The 20,372-nt window shown below is 49.6% G+C and overlaps 1 protein-coding gene across 2 annotated transcripts in view; it reads right to left on the bottom strand.

Annotated features, from left to right (window-relative positions):
- The window catches only part of FCHSD2 (FCH and double SH3 domains 2), a 120,264-nt gene that overhangs the window by 23,257 nt on the left and 76,635 nt on the right, over positions 1–20,372 (bottom strand). The window contains exons 9-11 of one of the 2 annotated variants that reach the window (XM_015280992.4): positions 8,811–8,933; positions 5,488–5,583; positions 4,088–4,159 (exon numbers count right to left, since the gene is read on the bottom strand). In XM_015280992.4, coding sequence (XP_015136478.1) covers positions 4,088–4,159; positions 5,488–5,583; positions 8,811–8,933 — 291 coding nt within the window. The remainder of the gene's footprint in view (positions 1–4,087; positions 4,160–5,487; positions 5,584–8,810; positions 8,934–20,372) is intronic. The other variant, XM_015280993.4, reaches the window with a different exon arrangement.

Here is a 20,372-nt window from a genome sequence, read left to right as displayed (position 1 = left end):
TGACACTGAGCACTGCAGTCTTACTGCTAAGATAGTTCCGATGAATAAAAGTGAAAGACTGTTTTGGCAACACACTATTATCAAAGAGGGGAAGAATGAGCCAGTCTGGGAAGCCAACTCATTCACAGAGTAAATATGCACCATAGGAAGCAAAGATGAGAGGTTAAGTGGGATACATTCAGCCATTTAGGCTCAGTTCTCATTATCATCCAGTCATAATGCCACCAAGTACCTGAGAACAGCAAAGCCACCTTCTCTGTCCGGACAACAAATGTTGTCTGCAGAACAGCAACTTACATTTCAAACCACAATTTCTGACAGTGTTTCATATTAAGTCTGCTCTCACTGCTGGTAAGTAACCGAAAAACTACATTTCTTCCTCTCAAGAATTGCCAGTGGAAGCAAGATGATGTAGGTCTCTGTTCTCAATAGACAAAGCAGAATCCAGGTGGGAATCTGAAGATGGACCTTCCAGCGTTTGGTTACTGAAATCACACCTAATCTTTCCATAGTTTCCATATATACAACAAAGAGCCCTTGAAGCACTTTCTCACTGACACTCCAGATATGTATATCCAAAACGACAGGTTGCCCAAGGAGGCTGTGGATGCCCCATCCCTGCAGGCATTCAAGGCCAGGCTGGATGTGGCTCTGGGCAGCCTGGGCTGCTGGTTGGCGACCCTGCACATAGCAGGGGGTTGGAACTGGATGAGCATTGTGGTCCTTTTCAACTCAGGCCATTCTATGGTTCCACGATTCCCAGGAGCCTTAAAGCACTGTGTTTTCCACACTGAAGACTAAAACAGTTCACTTCAGTGAAGGCAAAAAGCAACCAACGTTTATTGCAAGCAAACCACGAACACGAAACGCACTTGAAACCACAGCCCTTCCTTTTCCAAAGCTGAAAATAAGGGGCCACCCCAGCCAGTGCCCTCGTGCAGGCTCAGCCTTACGACCAACGCTTGCAGGGAGGAGGGAGGGATGTGCATGATGTTTTTCACACAGCTCAGAGCAGCTTTAAGAAAACCATGAGTCGACTCTGGTGCCCATTTTACTGTGTTACAGTGGAACTCAGCTCCTCTTGGGTTGGCGAGGAGCGGCGAGGAGCACTGTGAAGCCCTGCCCATGGAACAAGCTCTCCAATTGGTTTTGGTGCGTTTCCTCCTTTCTGATTCAGTATTCACATGGGGGGTCACAGCTAAGCTACAAATTACCATCACACAGACATCCCTTCTGCAAGGCAAACTGCAGTGCAGCTGATGCCAGATGTGTGAGGAGAGGGTCAGTGCAAAGGTTGTGGCTCTGCTTCCTCCCACCTCTGCTCTTGTTTCGGTTCAGCCTCGAACCCTAAAGCTCTGGTTTCTGTTCCATGTCAGAGATTACAGCTGTTAATAGTGCTGGGCATTTTTCTACCAGGCACATCTGTTGTAGAGTGAAGATGAACGCCCACCAATCCTATTTTCAGTCTCACTGAAAAGTTCCTTGAGTCTTTTCAATGAAATTAAGTTTTAATTTAGAAAGTAGCATGTTCTTTTGCTGTGATGTATTTCCATGCTCCTCATTTGTCTCAGCAACCACAGCAGCTGCATTCATGTCTAACATCATCTGGCTTTGCCTCTACGAGAAAGCAAAGAGTACTTCCAATGCAGAAAAAGTGGTGCATTGTTTGGACCTCTCCATATGGGCTTACACACATGAGGACAGTCATTATCATTATCATTATTATTATTATTATTATTATTAGCCAGCAGCTTGTATTTCAGAAGCTTTTGTGCATTAAAATATGTATCCCAGACATCAAATATTGATATCGAATTATAAAAAATAAAAAGTTATTTATAAAAGGAAGCAGTTTTAAAATATTTAAACGCATTTATTATTAAGCAAGCCTTAAATAAGTCGTAAAATATTTAAACGTACTTAATATTAAAAGTGGAAGGTGTAAATACAGAGAAAAGAAACAAATGGACCTCAGCTCCATCGGGATGTGCAGAGCCCCACCAAACTTCGTGTCTGGCAAAGCAGAGCCCTCCGCTGAGTCCTCCTTCCCATTTGCACAGTGATTTCTGTCTGCTTTCAAACACTTCTGAGGGGGCAGAACTGGCCCTGCCATGGCCAAGCATCCCTTCTTCTCCAAGCACAGGAGCACAGCCTGCTCAGAAATCCATGAAATGTGCCTATGGATGGGGAAGGGGTGAAGTTCAGCCCCATTTCCCCCCCCCAGGGGATGAGGGGTGAAGCTGCAAAACTTCCCGCCAGACTCACTGAGAGGTGGTTTGCCTGCAAGCTACACAGAGGAAAATGCATTTCTTACATTGAGGAGGAGCCCCACGAATCAGGTTTGGTGGTATTTTTGGGGAAGGACAGCATCAGTGATGTATAGGGGCAACTACAGGCAGGGGCAGCAGATAGAGGCAGGGAGGAGCCTGGAAAGCTGTTGTTGGCTGCTGGAGCTGCTGTCCTCCAGCACAGAGCACGTGCTTTTTGCTGTTTGTCCCCTTTTCTCACCTGATAACACGCAGTTCAAGGAAAAGAACTTTTTTCCCAAGCAGGAAATAGAAAAAAGCTGGCTCATTTCCTTTCCATTTTGCCCTGTTCTTATGGCTATGCTTATCTTGGAAGTGTGGCGACAGCATGTTTGGATATTGACAAGGGGGAATGGTTTTAAACTGAGACAGGGGAGGTTTGGGTTGGATATGAGGAGGAAGTTTTTCCCCCAGAGGGTGGTGACGCACTGAACAGGTTGCCCAAGGAGGCTGTGGATGCCCCATCCCTGCAGGCATTCAAGGCCAGGCTGGATGTGGCTCTGGGCAGCCTGGGCTGCTGGTTGGCGACCCTGCACATAGCAGGGGGTTGGAACTGGATGAGCACTGTGGGCCTTTGCAACCCAGGCCATTCTGTGATTCTTTGATTCTATGCTTCCAAAAGATAATACCCTCCTTGTCTACAATACTCACAATTGTCATTTTTTCATCCCAGTAACACTTAAACATCCCAAGCATTGATGCCAGTGTGTCATGTGTTTAGTCTGAATCTGTGTGCTCTTGGACCAGGCAGGCATTAAGCATTTGAGTGGATCTACAAATCACCCTACATACATCTTCTTCAGTGTCAGTGCTCAGTATGAGAACCATCATGCACATCCCACAGGAAGAGAACACCAAAACCTCTGCAGACCACGGATAAACAGAGGATGTGGCAAAAGAATGCTTGAGAACTGCTCTGCTGTTACTCCATCATTCAGAGGACTTACTGCACATTCAGAAGCCAAATTCTGAGCTAAATCCCTCACTCACTAATAGTTACTACATGAGAAGTGGCTAAAAAGTAGCCTGCCATTTTTCAGACAGTATCCCATTAGTTGAGCTTAATTATTTGGGTCATAATGGAGTTTGTATGATCTTTTTTTGGGGGGGGAGGTGAAAACTGGTTACAGTGTGAGCAGCCAGGTCAGAAACTGCAGCGCCAGGAAGAGATGCAGCAATGTGACAGCCCAGTTGGGTTTGCTGAGCCAGCGGGAGCTGCACCCAAACTACAGAGGCAGCTGCAGACACGAGAATCCCCTTCACTGCCTCTGCAGAGCTCCTGGAGTAAAGCAGTGCTGTGTGTATGATGTGAGGCCATGCAAGTGGTCATTGGAGAACCTGAAGGTGTGGAAGACCTGAACATGAGTGAATTATAGCTCTCTTTTACATGGGGAGAACAACGTGCAACAGCGATGGGCTGCGTTGCCTCAGCGTGCACTGACAGCCTGCAGTTGTGCTGCAAGCTTCCCTGCTCACACCAGAGATGTAACCAGTTACATCACTATCCCGAGCTGTGAGATTGTAACTCGTGGCCCCAAAGGGCTGCAATGCCAATTACTAACGCTGTGCAAGTGCAGAAGAGAAGTGTGAAGCTCACCTCCGCAACCAGCACCATTCTTTTACTCTACCTTAAGTCTCACTGTGGGAAAAGCCTGTTTATTTACAGATGTCTGATGCATTCTGTTGCCACCTCTACACGGCTGTGAATTCAGCATCCCACGGTACATGCAGGGCAGGAGTGACACAAACACCGAGGGCAGATGACAAACACTACCATATACCTCTGCTATAGTCATTCGCATGGCACTGACAGGTGAGGGCTCGATGTCCACCAGCTGAACCGTGTTAAAACTCTGGAGGCAGAGATTGCACAGGGATGGAAACACAGCAGCAAAGGTTAGAGAGGCACAGCAATGGTTAGGGAGGTTCTGCTCACCGCACTGCAAACAACCCGACGTGGTGTGCAAAGGAGGGCTCTCTACAACGGAGCTGGGAGAGCAATCAGAACAACTTAAGAAACAGAAAGGTAAGGGAAGAAGTGTTACAGGTGTTAGTATTCTGGGATTAATAACACTTGTGGTGGTACACATCCATTAGGAGAACTCCTCAATTTGATGACCTAAACTGGAGGTGAAGACGTTTTCATCCAAGCCAGTTTAGTAAAGAATTAAAGATACACAAAGCTGAGTAAGGCTCACTCTTTTCTTTAGGCCAGATTTACTTTACATTGCTATTTCTTATGAAAACACTCATGGTGTGGGTGGTGTATCAACACGTCACTTCTTTTAAAGCGTTGATAGGAAATGTATTTACTTACTCTTAATTTTAACACCATTAATGATTGCTTTGCAAACAACGTATGTCCCAGCATGGTATTTTCTGAGTATTTTTGGAAGGCAGTGTTTTAATGGCACTCTTTCTAAATCAAGGGCTTCTTATATGTGGCCTTCCAATAAATGAAAGGAGCTTATATACAGGAGGAGGAATGGCTGTTTACGAGGGTGGATGGTGACAGGACAAGGGGGAATGGTTTTAAACTGAGACAGGGGAGGTTTGGGTTGGATATGAGGAGGAAGTTTTTTGCCCAGAGGGTGGTGACGCACTGAACAGGTTGCCCAAGGAGGCTGTGGATGCCCCATCCCTGCAGGCATTCAAGGCCAGGCTGGATGTGGCTCTGGGCAGCCTGGGCTGCTGGTTGGCGACCCTGCACATAGCAGGGGGTTGGAACTGGATGAGCACTGTGGGCCTTTCCAACCCAGGCCATTCTATGACTCTATGACTCTATGATATGCATCTACAGATATTCCTGGAGTAATGCAGAGGAATCAGGATGCTGTGCTTTGAGGACTTCACCTGAGCTAGCAACGTTCAGCAAGGATTTGGGTGCAGGTGGAGAAACAAAGGACTGCTATCACCCTGCAGGACGCTTGCTACAAAGATCTGGCTTTTCTATGGCCAATGTGTAGCCTGTGTGGTGCTCCATTCCCAACCACAAGCAAAGCTGCTTCAATTGGGCCACCTATCCCAAAAACACAGTATGAGCTTCAGACTGATACACCAGTGAGCACGGTGAGCTTCCAACAGACTGGCGCAGCAGTGAGCACTGCTCTCTCCCCTGTTTGTAACATTCTTAAAAACAGAGCAAGGGGAAAGAAAGCAAAGGAATTCAGGGTGTCCTTACAGTGTCGCTGTCGCTTGGTTGGAACTGGAAGGGCTGTGGTTTGTGAAACACGGAGTTCTCCTGTAAAAACTGCTGTAGATTGTAATCTCGCACCACCTGGAACATAAGAAATGCCATTTAGAGAGGTTGCTTCCCAGACCAAAGAGCGTGCTGCAAACTCTGATAGAGTAAAAGAGCTGTTTCCAGCACAGGCCACGTTTGTAGCAGAACCTCGAATGCAACAAAAGGAAATGCACAGGCTGCTTCTGAGCCACAGAAGTGACCCACAGGACACATACTGGAAGAGAGCAACCTAACTGATATCTGCTGCTAAGCCAGGAAAAACAGCCCGAAGGCAAAATGGGAAACAAGGGCTGCAGACAGCCTGGCCCTTCCTCTCCATAAACACTGCCCTCTCCTCTTGTACACTGCTCTTTGTACAGTTTCCTATACTGAAATGTCTTGTCTTTACACAAATCAGTGCTTGCAGGAGCTGAAAGGACCATCTGGGACAACGGATAGAAAATCAGTTACAAAACTCATTCCTTTCTGTTTCATCCCCAGGAATCAGCAGCACTGTGGTCAGCAATGCTGAACTCTGCTGTGTGTGAGCAGGGAAACCCCACCTGTGCTCAGCGTGCACTGCAATGGTGATGGCTGCATTTCCAAAGGCTGCACTGCAAAATATCCACCTTAAGCTCCAGAGAGAAATGTAAACAGTCCTCCAGAGCTGATATTGCAGGGATTTAAAACAGTAAAGCGCATAATTACTGCTCCAATTGGAGGAGTTTAGCATAAACACAGTGAAAGATGTAGCATCAGCCCTCCTACAGTGAGACCAGAGAACTCCACGCTGTGGATACTGAGGGCAGAACAGAACATACTTCCTTTTAACGCCTTCAGCTTAGATTGAGGCAAAAGCAATTCTTTTTTTTAGGTAAGCAAAAGCAGCTTTACAGCAGCACTCTGCAGAAATGCTCCCTCTGACGAATGCAGCATTGGCTGCGTATCACAGCTGCAGGAGTGCTGTGTGAAAGGGGGAATGCTGGGAGCACAGCGCACAATGCAGTTCACAACTGTTCAAAGCAGAATCAAAGGATGCCTGAGCCACACAGCCACCTCAAGCAGCAGCCTTCTCGAATGGATTTCCTGTTATTCAGAAATCAACCCCATGTTCTCCTGCAGTTTCCTTACGAAGTCAGTATCTGTTGATATTTTAACATAGACTTCTAGTCTAGAATTGAAGTCAAAGGAACAGGTTGCCCAAGGAGGCTGTGGATGCCCCATCCCTGCAGGCATTCAAGGCCAGGCTGGATGTGGCTCTGGGCAGCCTGGGCTGCTGGTTGGCGACCCTGCACATAGCAGGGGGTTGGAACTCAATGAGCACTGTGGTCCTTTGCAACCCAGGCCATTCTGTGACCCTGTAATTCAGAGGTATGGCACACGCACAGTCAGACACAAGCAAAAATGCAGCGATTGGCCACAGCTGGAAGAAGTTTCTAAAGGGAAACATCACAAAAATGCAGTGACTCAAAGCAGCAAATGGAATTTCAGAAACATGTTTTTTAGCAAATCACATCTTCCACAAGGAAATGCAGGAAGTATGAGTCCAAAGCGAGGCTGTCAGCTGGCAAGGAATCATAGAATGAGAGCTGTTTTGAGTTGGAAGGGGCCTTTAGAACCCATCCACCCCATCACCCTGCAACAGGGCCTTGCTTTTCTCTTAACACAGTGTTATGTACCATGGAGTTTCATGGTGGATGAAGAACTGAACATGAGCCAGCAGTGTGCTCCTGCAGCTCGGAAAGCAAATGGTATCCTGGGCTCCATCAGCAGAAGGGTGGACACAGGGACAGGGAGGGGATTGTCCCTCTCTACTCTGCCCCATCTGCAGTACTGCGTCCAGGTGTGGGGTCCCCAATACAAGAAAGACAGGGAGCTGTTGGAGAGGGTCCAGAGGAGGCCACAAAGATGCTCAGAGGGCTGCAGCACCTCCCCTACAAAGACAGGCTGAGGGAGCTGGGCTTGTTGAGCCTGGAGAAGAGAACGCTGCGGGGTGACCTCAGTGCAGCCTTCCAGGACCTAAAGGGAGCCTACAAACAGGAGGGGAGGCAACTCTTTGAGAGGAGAGATAAGAGCAGGACAAGGGGAAATGGTTTGAAGCTGAAGGAGGGCAGATTGAGGTTGGATGTGAGGGGGAAGTTGTTGAGAGAGAGAGTGGTGAGGTGCTGGAACAGCTGCCCAGAGAGGCTGTGGATGCCCCGTCCATCCGTGGAGGTGTTGAAGGCCAGGTTGGATGGGGCCCTGGGCAGCCTGGGCTGGTCTGAAATGTGGAGGTTGGTGGCCCTGTGTGTGGTGGGGGGGTTGGAGCTTCATCATCCTTGAGGTCCTCTGATCATCTTTGTGGCCCTCCTCTGGATGCTCTCCAACAGCTCCCTGTCTTAAGAGCAGTGTCTTAAAGATCCTATACAACTCAAACGACTCTGCCATCCCATGATGTGAGCAGACCTGAGCGATGCACAGCAATGCAAATGCCTGAAAGGCCTTTACCAACAGAAGATAAATCAGCATTTCTCTTCCACTTCCCAATTACGACTCAAAGACAGCCTTGAAAGCAGCTTATTTTGACCCACTCACTGTATATCCAACAGGGTGCAAGCCAGCATGCTCACTGCTGAACACAGAACGTGTTACACGCGTTGTTCCAACACAACACGCTCTGTTTCTGTGCAGGTGGCTCAGGGATCCATACAAAGGAATATTATGACCACACCGAAGCAGCTCGTTTGTGCTCAATGGCAATTAGTATTTATTTTTCTTTTAGCCCAGCCCATGAATTATTGAAGTACCCCAATTATCCTGGAAGCCATCATGTATTTCTGATTCTGGCTGCTCGACAAAGCAAACAAACCACGACCGTGACAACACTCAGCTGCTCTCTCTGTTTGCCATTCTTAATTCAAAAGACAGAACGCTGCAATATTTTGTTTCTAAGCTGACAATCAATTATTAAGAGATGAGCCAAGCAGTTTGGTACAGTTCGGATGTCATGGATGAGTACAGCTGCTCCAGACTATGCAGCACAGGACCCTCAGTGGCAGTTTCTGTTGGTTGCTGCTCTCCAGAAGCTCTGTGCTGCGTAAATGCACTCATGAGAACGCAGCCTGGGTGGCAATAGGAAAAAGTCTCCCCAGGAAAAGTGTCTCATTTCTTTTAACTTAATACCACTCTGGAGCAACCAAAAATAATAAGGCCTCAGTTTTGTCATTATTTTGGAAGCAAGTCTGGGAACCCATATATGCTCGAAGTATTCGGTTACAAAGAATCATTCAGCTCAAGCTTACCCTGCTGGAAGTCTCCAGTAAAAACTGGAAGGTGTTCTGTACGGCTTGGCACGTCTCGAGTTCAGTCCTGCTGAATGCCATTAAATAATCCTTCAGGTGATCGTATACATTCCCATCCAGAGCCTGGAGGAAGAGGCAATGAATTAAGAAAAGCACACTGCACTTCGGAGCGTGATGTACAGAATAATGCAGTCATGGAATCACAAAGGTTGGAGATGACCTCCAAGATCCCCAGGCCCATTCCCACCCCATCCCACCACGCCATGGACCATATCTCCAAGTGCTACAACTCACTGCTCCAGGACACCTCTGGGGGACCCCACCACTCCTGGACAGTCTGTGCCAACTTATTAACAGCCACATTTCACTTTCTACAACGCCCATCTGAATGCTTTCCAGACATTATCACCTGTGCTTACCGGAGCAGCCTCAGACAGTGACATGCAGACGTATTTCATTTTGACAGGGAGGAACAGCAGTGCTTATTTCCATTAGATGGCACCACAGAGCACCACAACAGTCCCACGCTGGGTTACACCATTTCCACCCAACCGTGTAAGGCAGCCAAAGCTGAGCCCTCAGCTCAGGTTTGGGGAGATGCTGTGATGGGACACAAGTGACCCAGGAGCCACAGGGCCATTTGATGCCACCAGCCCACAGGTGCTTCAGGTAGCACTGCCATGGTACCATGGGATGCTCCTCACACAGGGCTTGGTGAGACCTTCTGGCTCATGGCACGCCATAGAATGCCAAATGCTGAGCAGAAATCGGGTGTAAGCTTAATAACTCCCCGAGGACAACACTGGAGTTCAAACAGAGAAGCCCTGTTGTAACAGGAGCCATAAAACCACACCGCACAGCCAAGGTTATGTGGAGGTTTAGTGCAAGCTGTGTGCTGAACAAACACCAGTTCTCAAGTAGCTGACAATTCCATTTAATGTCACATATTCGTTGTAAAGGTAGGTTTCCTTGGGGTGTCTTCCAATCCAAGCCATTCTATGATTCTAGGTACCAGATCTGGAGGTTTGTGGCCCTGCCTGTGGTGGGGGGGGGTTGGAACTTGATCCAAAATTGTATATCCCAAATGTGCTTCAAAAGGCATTGCTTTCCTCACCGCCCAGCCACCAAGCACAGTTCCACTGATGGTTTGTCTTGCAAAACACTGCTAGTTCCTAAGGCAGGAGCTGCTGCCAGAGGGAAGGGACGCCATCCAGAGGGCCCTGGGCAGGATGGAGAGGTGGGCCCATGCCAACCTCATAGACTTCAACAAGGCCAAGTGCAAGGTCCTGCATCTGGACTGGGGGAATCCCAAGCACAGATGGAATTTGGGCAGAGAATGGCTTGAGAGCAGCCCTGAGGAGAAGGATTTGGGGGTGTCGGTGGATGGAAGACTCAACGTGAGCTGGCAATGTGGAAGCACTCAAGGCCAGACTGGATGGGGCTGTGAGCAGCCTGGGCTATGGGAGGTGTCCCTGCCTACAGCAGGGTTGGGACTGGGTGAGCTTCAAGGTCCCTTCCAACTCAAACCATTCTACCATTCCATAATCCCATCCTGGGGGTTTCACCTTGGACACTCCGTGCGCTTTTATAACGTTAAATCCTCACTGTAATTACTGCAATTATGCAAACAGCAGTTAGTGCTCCCTTTATCTGCACATCAAACACACACCGCTCCAACAGCAGCTCCGTTGTGCACTTTCAGAGAACTCAAACGGTGCATTTATACATTCCATTTTATAAATGAAATTGCAGAGAACTGCTGCACGGCAGTGGCCGTCCTGACACTGCCCCAAATGCAGCCTGCAGGCTTTTGGGATCAAGTAATTCTGTCCCTGAAGCTTCTCAGACCAAACTCCGCACTGGAGTGTATCTCTGCTAATAAATGGAAATAAACACTTTCAACTTGGCAAAGCAGTTGTAACCGGTCACTTTGCAAAGCAGCTGCCAGTTTGATTCCAGTATGCTGTCAATAGCGCTTCCCAACCCCCAAAAGCAACTATCAGAGCTCTCCCCACCTTCATGTAATGCTGCTTTCATGTCAGGCCCAGCAGGAGGGACTCCTGCCATTTAGCTGATGACTAAACTGCGTTGAAGTGGGTCCCTGCAGGCCCTGCACAGCTGGCACTGCAGCACCCCGAGGCACATGATGGCAAATATAGGGCTGGGGAAGCTCAGCTGTTCCTATACACTGACCCACAGTGCCATGGAGTTAGTGGAGGGACACACTGTGCTCATGGAAAGCAAGGGGGTGGGTGTTGATCTTAGGTTGGATGTAAGGGGGAAGTTGTTGACAGAGAGAGTGGTGAGGTGCTGGAACAGCTGCCCAGAGAGGCTGTGGATGCCCCGTCCAACCGTGGAGGTGTTGAAGGCCAGGTTGGATGGGGCCCTGGGCAGCCTGGGCTGGTCTGAAATGTGGAGGTTGGTGGCCCTGTGTGTGGTGGGGGGTTGGAGCTTCATGATCCTTGAGGTCCCTTCCTACCCAAGCCATTCTGTGATCCCGTGTGAAGGGGAGAGGAATCCCATCTCAAGGCCTGCTTGTTCCCTGCAACTTCTACCTGCAGCTCCTTTGGAATGACTGTTTTAATCCTCAGCTGCATTCTGCAGTTCTAGAAATGTAAGACAATACAGAACACTGAGTCCTTTTTTATCCACAGCCCCAAAGTTACTCCCCATTATACTCCCAGAGGTGACACAGAGGGCATATAAGGAATACAGCGTTGAAGAAAAGCCTGGTGAAACATCAGCGAGTGCACAGATCTGTCAGCACAGCAAAACTGCAGCACAGCCTCCCTCCTGCCATTAATTAACAGTGCTTTGGCTGTGATGAAATCCTTAAATAACAATGAGAGCTGCCAGGACTGAAGTTATTACAGCCAGTGCCATACGAGGCAGCCACAGGAACACACAGCTCCGACATGCACCGGAAAGCTCAGGACACGGAAAGAGCATTGTATGGGAAAAGAGGCAGTGACACCAACCAGAGGATGAGAGCTTCCACGCTGTGCAGCCATCCACATCACACAGTGGCAATGGCTGTATCACAGAATCATGGAATCCTTGGAGTCGGAAGGGACCTCTGAAGGCCATCGAGTCCAACAGCCCTGCAGTGCACAGGGACACCACCCAGGGTCTGGTCCAGCCTCACCTTGATAGTCTCCAGGGATGGAGCACCCACCACATCTCTGGGCAGCCTGTTCAGTGCCTCACCACCCTCACTGTAAAAGGCTTTTTCCTTTTATCCAACCTGAATCTCCCCTCTTTGAGCTTGAAGCCATTTCCCCTTGTTCTGTCACCACAGGCCCTGCTCGAGAGTCTGTCCCCTTCTTTCCTGTCGCTCCCCTTTGGATACTGACAGGCTGCTCTCAGGTCTCCTGCAGCCTTCCCTTCTCCATCTGCACAGCCCCGGCTCTCAGCCTGTCCTCGCAGAAGAGCTGTTCCATCCCTGGATGGGATCATCATCTTTGTGGCCCTCCTCTGGATGCTCTCCAACAGCTCCATGTCCCTCCTGCACTGAGGACTCCACACCTGCAGGCAGTGCTCCAGGTGAGGCCTCACAGCAGAGCAGAGGGGCAGCAGCACCTCCCTGACCTGCTGGCCGTGCTGCTCTGGATGCAGCCCAGGGTACGGTTGGCTGTCTGGGCTGTGAGGGCACACTGCTGGCTCATGTGCAGCTTCCATTCACCTGGAACCCCAGGTCTCTCAGCATGGCTGCACTCAATCCTTTCATCCCCCAGCTTGTATTGGTTGTGAGGGTTGCCTCAACCCAGATGCAGACCTTACACTTGGCTTCGTTGAACCTCATGAGGTTCACCTGGCCACAGTGTTCAGCCTGACTGGGTGCCTCTGGATGGTATCCCATCCCTCTGGTGGGTCACTGCAGCCCACAGCTTGGGGTCATCAGCAAACTGCTCAGGTGCACTCAACCCCACTGTTAATGTCACTGATGAAGATATTGAAGAGTATTTGCCCCAGCACTGACTGCTGTGGGACACGACTCATCACAGATCTCCGTTCAGACATGGAGCCATTGACCCCTGGCTGGGTATGCTTGTACTGAAAGAAAGGATTTCACCTGCTGAGCTACACCCTATGCATTAACAGTCCCGTGGGATCTCAGCGCAGCTGACATGGAGCTCGGCTTTGCACACACACTGACCCCAAACACTGAGCACTCAGGTTTGAAATAAGGTCCTCCCAACATTTGCAATCACACAACACTGAGAAGGGACCACAGACCTCACCCCACCACCCACCATTAGACAACAGTGGCTTTTGTTCTCCTGAATCTCAGCAGAATTCAATACCACATCACTTCACTGAGTTGAAATCAGTCATGGCTGTAGGGCCTTCAGGGACTGTAAAGTCATGAGGAGCTGTAGGGCCATGAGCGCTGTAGGGCCATGAGGGGCTGTAGGGCCATGAGGGTTGTAGGGACTTGAGGGGCTGTAGAGCCTTGAGGGGCTGTACGGCCATGAGGGGCTGTAGGGCCATGAGGGCTGTAGGGACTTGAGGGGCTGTAGGGACTTGAGGGGCTGTAGGGCCATGAGGGGCTGTAGGGCCATGAGGGCCTGTAGGGCCATGAGGGCTGTAGAGACTTGAAGGGCTGTAGGGCCTTGAAGGACTGCAGGGCCATGAGGGGCTGTAGGGCCATGAGGGCTGTAGGGCCATGAGGGACTGAGGGCCGCCATGATCCTCCCCTCTGCCCCTGTGCTCGGGGCTAAACACCCCAAGGTGCTCCTCACCCATTTTGCCCTCCAGACTCTTCCCCATCTCCGCAGCCCTCCTCTGGATGCTCTCTGTCAGCTCTGTGTCCCCCTGGCTGGGGGGCTGCCTTGTCCCTGGCACACTGATGCTGAAGGCAAAGCATTTCCTCGCATGGGTGGAGGGAAGAGGCCAAACTTGGGCCCAAGCCTGCTCCTCCCTAACTGCAGGCTGAACATGGAAAGATAAGCAGAAGTTGTAGAGGAACAGACTGAAAATCATTGTGTTTGCGGACCGATAAGTTTTCACATTATCTGTTATCCCAATGGTATGGCATCATGGCAACGGAGCCCATTTTCCTGCTTAGCAATCCAAACAAAACCCCAAAATAATAAGGGAGATCTGTATCACCAGCGCCTTCTTCCATCTATTCTGAGCAGCCAATTAAACAACTACAATTCAATTATGACACCGCCCTATTCCCATTCCCATTGGAAGCCCTGTTCTCTCTGATCCCAATGTTTTGCTTTGGGAACAACCCGTAAACCATTCAGAACAGGGACTGCTTTTCTCCCTCTTTTTTTCCTACACACCACTCTAAACCTCTTCTCACTTCACAGTGGAAGCTCATTTGAAGCATCCTTTGGGTCTCAGAGAGGTGCATCCCAATGCAATGGGTCTCAGCTTCTTGGATGGCAGCAGCACGCACAGGACACGGTGAGATTAAGGAAGGAAGGGCAGGAAAACCCATTCCACAGCCATTTTCCCTTACAAATGCTGAGTGCCTTCCTGCTGCTGATTTCCTCCAGGCATCTCCTGCTCCTGGCGCAGAAGAGCAGCTTGCTTGCTGTGAGCTGTTAGCTTTCTCATCCCTTCAGTCAGTGCAGCATCGCTCACTTCTTCGTCATCACGACATCCCAACATAAAAGTGAGTCATGTCTGCGGGTGTTTGTCAACACAACACAACCCCAGCACAGAAATTACCAACAAACCCACGATCAAAGCCATGTAAGCGTTCCGAGCAGCAATGCCTGCAGCAACCACGGATCTGCTGACGTACTGCAGTCAGCTCCCTCCTGCTGAGGAGCAGAGCAGTCCTGCAGCACGATGGCACCGTGATTCTGAAGCCTGAACACTGCTTTAAAAGTGACTGGAAGCCCACTGCCCATCCTGCTTAGCTAAGCTAAGCTAAGGCCATAGGAATCCTCCATTTTCCAGGACAACCTTGCACATCTGAAGCTGCCGTAGTGCTCGGCACAGTGCTTGGCACGCTGCATGGAAAGTCCAGATCCAAACCACTTGGTGAGGTCTTACAGGCCAGTTCTGACTGCGAACAACAGGAAATTGGTGGGGAAAACACAGCGACACAGAAGAAAACAAATCTGGGCAGAGTGAGGAATGGCCCTACGCTGTACAGGCAGCTGCTGCTCCAAATGCAGAAGCACGAGAGCTGGGGCTGGTGTGAAAGGATCACAGAGTCACAGAATGGCCCGGGTTGGAAGGGACCTCAAGGATCATGAAGTTCCCCCTCACATCCAACCTCAATCTGCCCTCCTTCAGCTTCAAACCATTTCCCCTTGTCCTGCTCTTATCTCTCCTCTCAAAGAGTTGCCTCCCCTCCTGTTTGTAGGCTCCCTTTAGGTCCTGGAAGGCTGCACTGAGGTCACCCCGCAGCCTTCTCTTCTCCAGGCTCAACAAGCCCAGCTCCCTCAGCCTGTCTTTGTAGGGGAGGTGCTGCCATGCAGGGCACACAGAGAGCAGTGCTCATTACTGCTGTGCTCATCCAGTGCACTGCCCATGAAATGTGCCAGCAGCTGGGCTCTGTCATCTGGGCTGCTTTAGGCGAGTCTGGCAGTGCTCATTATTAGCATTAATTTTGCTTACACTTGGCTTAAATGCGAGCCCCAAACTGTTGGCACTGGCAAGTGCAAAGCTCTGGGGTAAGGGAAAGTGCAAAGTGTGTTTGTGAGCCGCGAGCTGCACGGCAAGCAGTGAGAATCAATGCACTGTTGTCTTCTCATGTCTGTTGTTCCTCTGTTTGTTGTGGTCAGAGCTCCTTCTCTAACATAGGGGAAAGGAGGAAGGAATGGAAATACTTTCTGTGATTTTTGTGTGTTGCTTCAGTAGACAGCTGTTAGCGTGCATGCTTTACTGCTGGGCTTTCCTCTTTTTTTGTCATTATTTTATTGCTGATGTTCTGCTCAGGAATGCCCCTGCAGGGTGAGGAGTACACACTGCCCTTGCAGGTGGCTGCAGACAGCCCCAGTGTGAGGAGAGGAAGAGATCTGGCTCTTGGTGTGTGGACTTCTTCAGCCTGGAGAACAGAAGGCTGCGGGGTGACCTCAGTGCAGCCTTCCAGGACCTAAAGGGAGCCTACAAACAGGAGGGGAGGCAGCTCTTTGAGAGGAGAGAGAGAGCAGGACAAGGGGAAATGGTTTGAAGTTGAAGGAGGGCAGATTGAGGTTGGATGTGAGGGGGAAGTTGTTGACAGAGAGAGTGGTGAGGTGCTGGAACAGCTGCCCAGAGAGGCTGTGGATGCCCCGTCCATCCGTGGAGGTGTTGAAGGCCAGGTTGGATGGGGCCCTGGGCAGCCTGGGCTGGTCTGAAATGTGGAGGTTGGTGGCCCTGTGTGTGGTGGGGGGTTGGAGCTTCGTGATCCTTGGGGTCCCTTCCAACCCAAGCCATTCCATGATTCTTCAGTTCACATATGCACACCATAAAGAACACACTGAAATAATCTCTAATTTCTTTCATCCACTTTTTGCTAGGACTCCAGAACGTTTTCAAATCCTTACTCAGTCAAATACTCACATATTAAATTATATGATATTAAATTATATCATTATAGCCAAGATCTAATACAAAGCACTGAACCATTTGATCAGGAGGAGCGATTAATAAAAATATTTCTACTGTTCATTAGATTAAATTAGAAAGCTGTTTTCTACCCATCTCCAGATAACTTTTTATGCTTCAGCTCCTTCAAATAAGCTTAAAAGATAACCACAGATCGGGATATTGTCATGACTCTTTCAAGTCAACACAGTTTCTTCCAATACCTTTGAATCATGTCAGTGTTGGGTTTTTTTCTGGGCTTCCCTAAGTCTGAGTTATAGGACTCTTAAACTCATATGGGACTCATAACTCTGAGTCTGGGGGCCCTAAAAGCCTTGAGTTGAACTGTTTAAAGTTCCCTGCAGTTTAGGGACACAGTTATTGGGCACGGGGGGTTGGGCTGATGGTTGGACTTGAAGATCTTAGAGGTTTTTTCCAACCTTGTCTTTACGGTGCCTTACAAAAGATGGTCTCATTACAACTCTCTTTTCCTCCTTCTAAGTTGCTCCCCATGCTCCATGAAGGCAATAAAATCTATAGCAAGAATGTACTTCCACAATCCATGTCCTTTCTCCCATTCCTACAAGCTTTGGCACAGGCTTAGGACCAGCTGATTGTCACCATGAGCTCTGATGCACCCCAGTGACCCCTTTTAAACTGCAAGCTCTATTGGTTAAGTTGCTAGGAGAGGTTGACAATTTGTATTTGGCAAAGCTGCAATTCATAAGACCTTGGGACTGCACTTCAGTTCAAAGAATCACAAAATGGCCCGGGTTGGAAGGGACCTCAAGGATCACGAAGCTCCTACCCCCTCACCACACACAGGGCCACCAACCTCCACATTTCAGACCAGCCCAGGCTGCCCAGGGCCCCATCCAACCTGGCCTTCAACATCTCCACAGATGGACGGGGCATCCACAGCCTGTTTGGGAAGCCCATCTCCATGGGCTCCATGGGCCAGGAACTCTGTCTCCATGACTTCCTACAAGGGTGGGTAGTGATAGAACAAGGGGGAATGGTTTAGGTTGGATGTGAGGAGGAAGTTTTTCCCCCAGAGGGTGGTGACGCACTGAACAGGTTGCCCAAGGAGGCTGTGGATGCCCCATCCCTGCAGGCATTCAAGGCCAGGCTGGATGTGGCTCTGGGCAGCCTGGGCTGCTGGTTGGTGACCCTGCACATAGCAGGGGGTTGGAACTGGATGAGCAAAAGGATGAGGGTCCTTTTCAACCCAGGCCATTCCATGTTGATTCTATAATATGATCTCGAGTTCTCCTTTCTCTTTCTTGCTTCCCTTTTGTCCACTGCTCCCAGTCACTGTTCCTGTTACTTTCTCATACAAACACGTCTGTGACTCCTATGCAGCCTCCTCTGCAGGAAACACCTCTCAGAAGCAGCACTCAAATCACACTACATTTTTATCATCAGTCCTTTGTCTGTTATTGCCATCACAACACCAAAGGAAAACTATCTGACAACACAGAAGCATCATCAAGAAAGAGTTTTATTATCCCATGAAATATTATTATTGCTTTAGCCTAATTATGTAAGTTGCCATGGTTCATAATAAATCAATATAAGATACACATAAATCTCCACCAGAAGTGCTGTATCAGGTTTATGTGGCAAGGCTTTGTAACGGGGGGCTGCAGGGGTGGCCCCAGGGGGCAGAACTCAGCATTGCCCCATGGCTCCAACCCACCGCTGGCAGAGCTGAGCCATGAGTGCTTCCACTTTTAGCTCTCCCTGTTCTCATCTGTTAGCAATAGGCAATAAATTACATTAGTCTCCCTCTGCTGAGCCTGTTTTGCCCGTGGCAGTCACTGGTGAGCAATCTCCCTGCCTGTATCCCAACCCCTGAGCACGAGGGTGAGAGCAGGGCAGGTGGTTTGCAGACAGAAGCCTTCCCTGTACATGTTTACTCAGCCAGAATATAAATGCTCCAACCTGCAGCTAGATTAGTTAATTTAAGAGAACAGCTACTGGGAGCTGCTGCTCTCCAAAGCAGCACCTGGGTAACAATCCATAAGGGTGACGCGTGAGCCTTTAAAGGAAAGCCTAAATAAGAGGGCACCATTTAGCATTAATTATTCAACAACTGATGTGGATGCATAATCACCTTGCAACCGGGGCCTTATTAACGCAATTCATTTCCCCACAGTTGAAAGCTGTATGTGCACAGGTGCCCATGGACCGATGCCCTGGGAGGGAATGCAGCGTGGCAGCAGACATTGGGAAGCCCCAGTGGGTATCACCTGGAATCCCAACGCTGTCTGCTACACAGCTGCCCCCTCCCGTCCTTCATTCATAGGAATGAAGAGGAGAAAGCAACGCACACTCACTGCCCGTGCCTGCAGGAAAGCTCCTGTGCCCATCTGATACTGGAGATAAGGCAATCCACGGCTGGCTTAATTGTAATTACAAAATGTTTGTGGCTGGCAGGAGGCAGGAGCAGGATGTGAAACAATAGCTCTTTCACTTACAGCAATTCCCTCCGAGTCGGAAAGGGAGTCCTGCAGGACCTCAGAACAGCTCACGCTGGGCGTGCAGAGCGCATTTATAGGAGGAAACCCAAACCCTCCTGACATCAGAATGATTTTAGAAAAGCAAATAGTTCCCCGGGTGCTTCTAAATCATTCTGAGAAGCATAAAACAATCATGAGTGCGAAACACGATTTCTCAGTGTGATAACATGGGTACGGCTCGCTCTGGAGCTGCAGAGAGGGGCCCTCATGCAAATGTCCCCATCTATCCAGGGCAGCCATTGGGAGGATAACATTCCTGAGGCAATTTAAGACCTCTCACTAAGATGTTAACTTGCTTTTAAAGTCCACCAGAGCCACACATGTACTATTAATGTCTGGGTACAGGGCCACTAAGATGATCAGAGGGCTGGAACAGCTCTCCTATGAGGAAAGGTTGAGGGAACTGAGCTTGTTTAGATTGGAGAAGAGAAGGCTGCGGGGAGACCTCATTGCAACCCTCCAGTACTTGAAGGGAGTGCATAGACAGGAGGGGGAACGGCTGTTTATGAGGGTGGATGGTGACAGGACAAGGGGGAATGGTTTTAAATTGAGACAGGGGAGGTTTAGGTTGGATATGAGGAGGAAGTTTTTCCCCCAGAGGGTGGTGACGCACTGAACAGGTTGCCCAAGGAGGCTGTGGATGCCCCATCCCTGCAGGCATTCAAGGCCAGGCTGGATGTGGCTCTGGGCAGCCTGGGCTGCTGGTTGGCGACCCTGCACATAGCAGGGGGTTGGAACTGGATGAGCACTGTGGGCCTTTCCAACTCAGGCCATTCTATCATTCTATGATGAGTCCTCAGCCTTGGGTCACTTCTATGAACATCGCAGGCTGCAGACGATTCCCATTTGTCCACATAACATCTGGAGTCTGTATTTACATTTGTCATAAACAGCCATTACAAGTGTCCCATAAGCAGAGGATGACTGTGCTGGAAGCACAGCTACTAGCTCTGCTTCACAAAAGCTCCCAGCAATGCTGACCAAGAAGACATTCATCTAAACACAAATAATGTAGGGTTGTGTGCTCACAGATATTCCAGCCAGCAGCAGAACAGGCTGAAAGATTCAAGCTCCTGAGCAGCGCATCGGACAGAAGACCTCACTTAATGGACTCATGGAATAATGCAGATTGGAAGGGAGGTACCAGCCCAACCATGCTCAAAGCAGGGCCAAAGAGATCAGGTTGCTCAAGTGTGTGCAGTCAAGTTTTACATGTCTCCACAGAATCACAGAATGGCCTGAGTTGAAAAGGCCCACAATGCTCATCCAGTTCCAACCCCCTGCTATGTGCAGGGTCGCCAACCAGCAGCCCAGGCTGCCCAGAGCCACATCCAGCCTGGCCTTGAATGCCTGCAGGGATGGGGCATCCACAGCCTCCTTGGGCAACCTGTTCAGTGCGTCACCACCCTCTGGGGGAAAAACTGCCTCCTCATATCCAACCTAAACCTCCCCTGTCTCAGTTTAAAACCATTCCCCCTTGTCCTGTCACTATCCACCCTCATAA

The sequence above is a fragment of the Gallus gallus genome, chromosome 1 (assembly GCF_016699485.2).
Source record: "Gallus gallus isolate bGalGal1 chromosome 1, bGalGal1.mat.broiler.GRCg7b, whole genome shotgun sequence".
Lineage (NCBI taxonomy): Eukaryota > Metazoa > Chordata > Aves > Galliformes > Phasianidae > Gallus > Gallus gallus.
The sequence above is the reverse complement of the archived record's forward strand: the minus strand, read 5'-3'. Positions and strand labels throughout refer to the sequence as shown.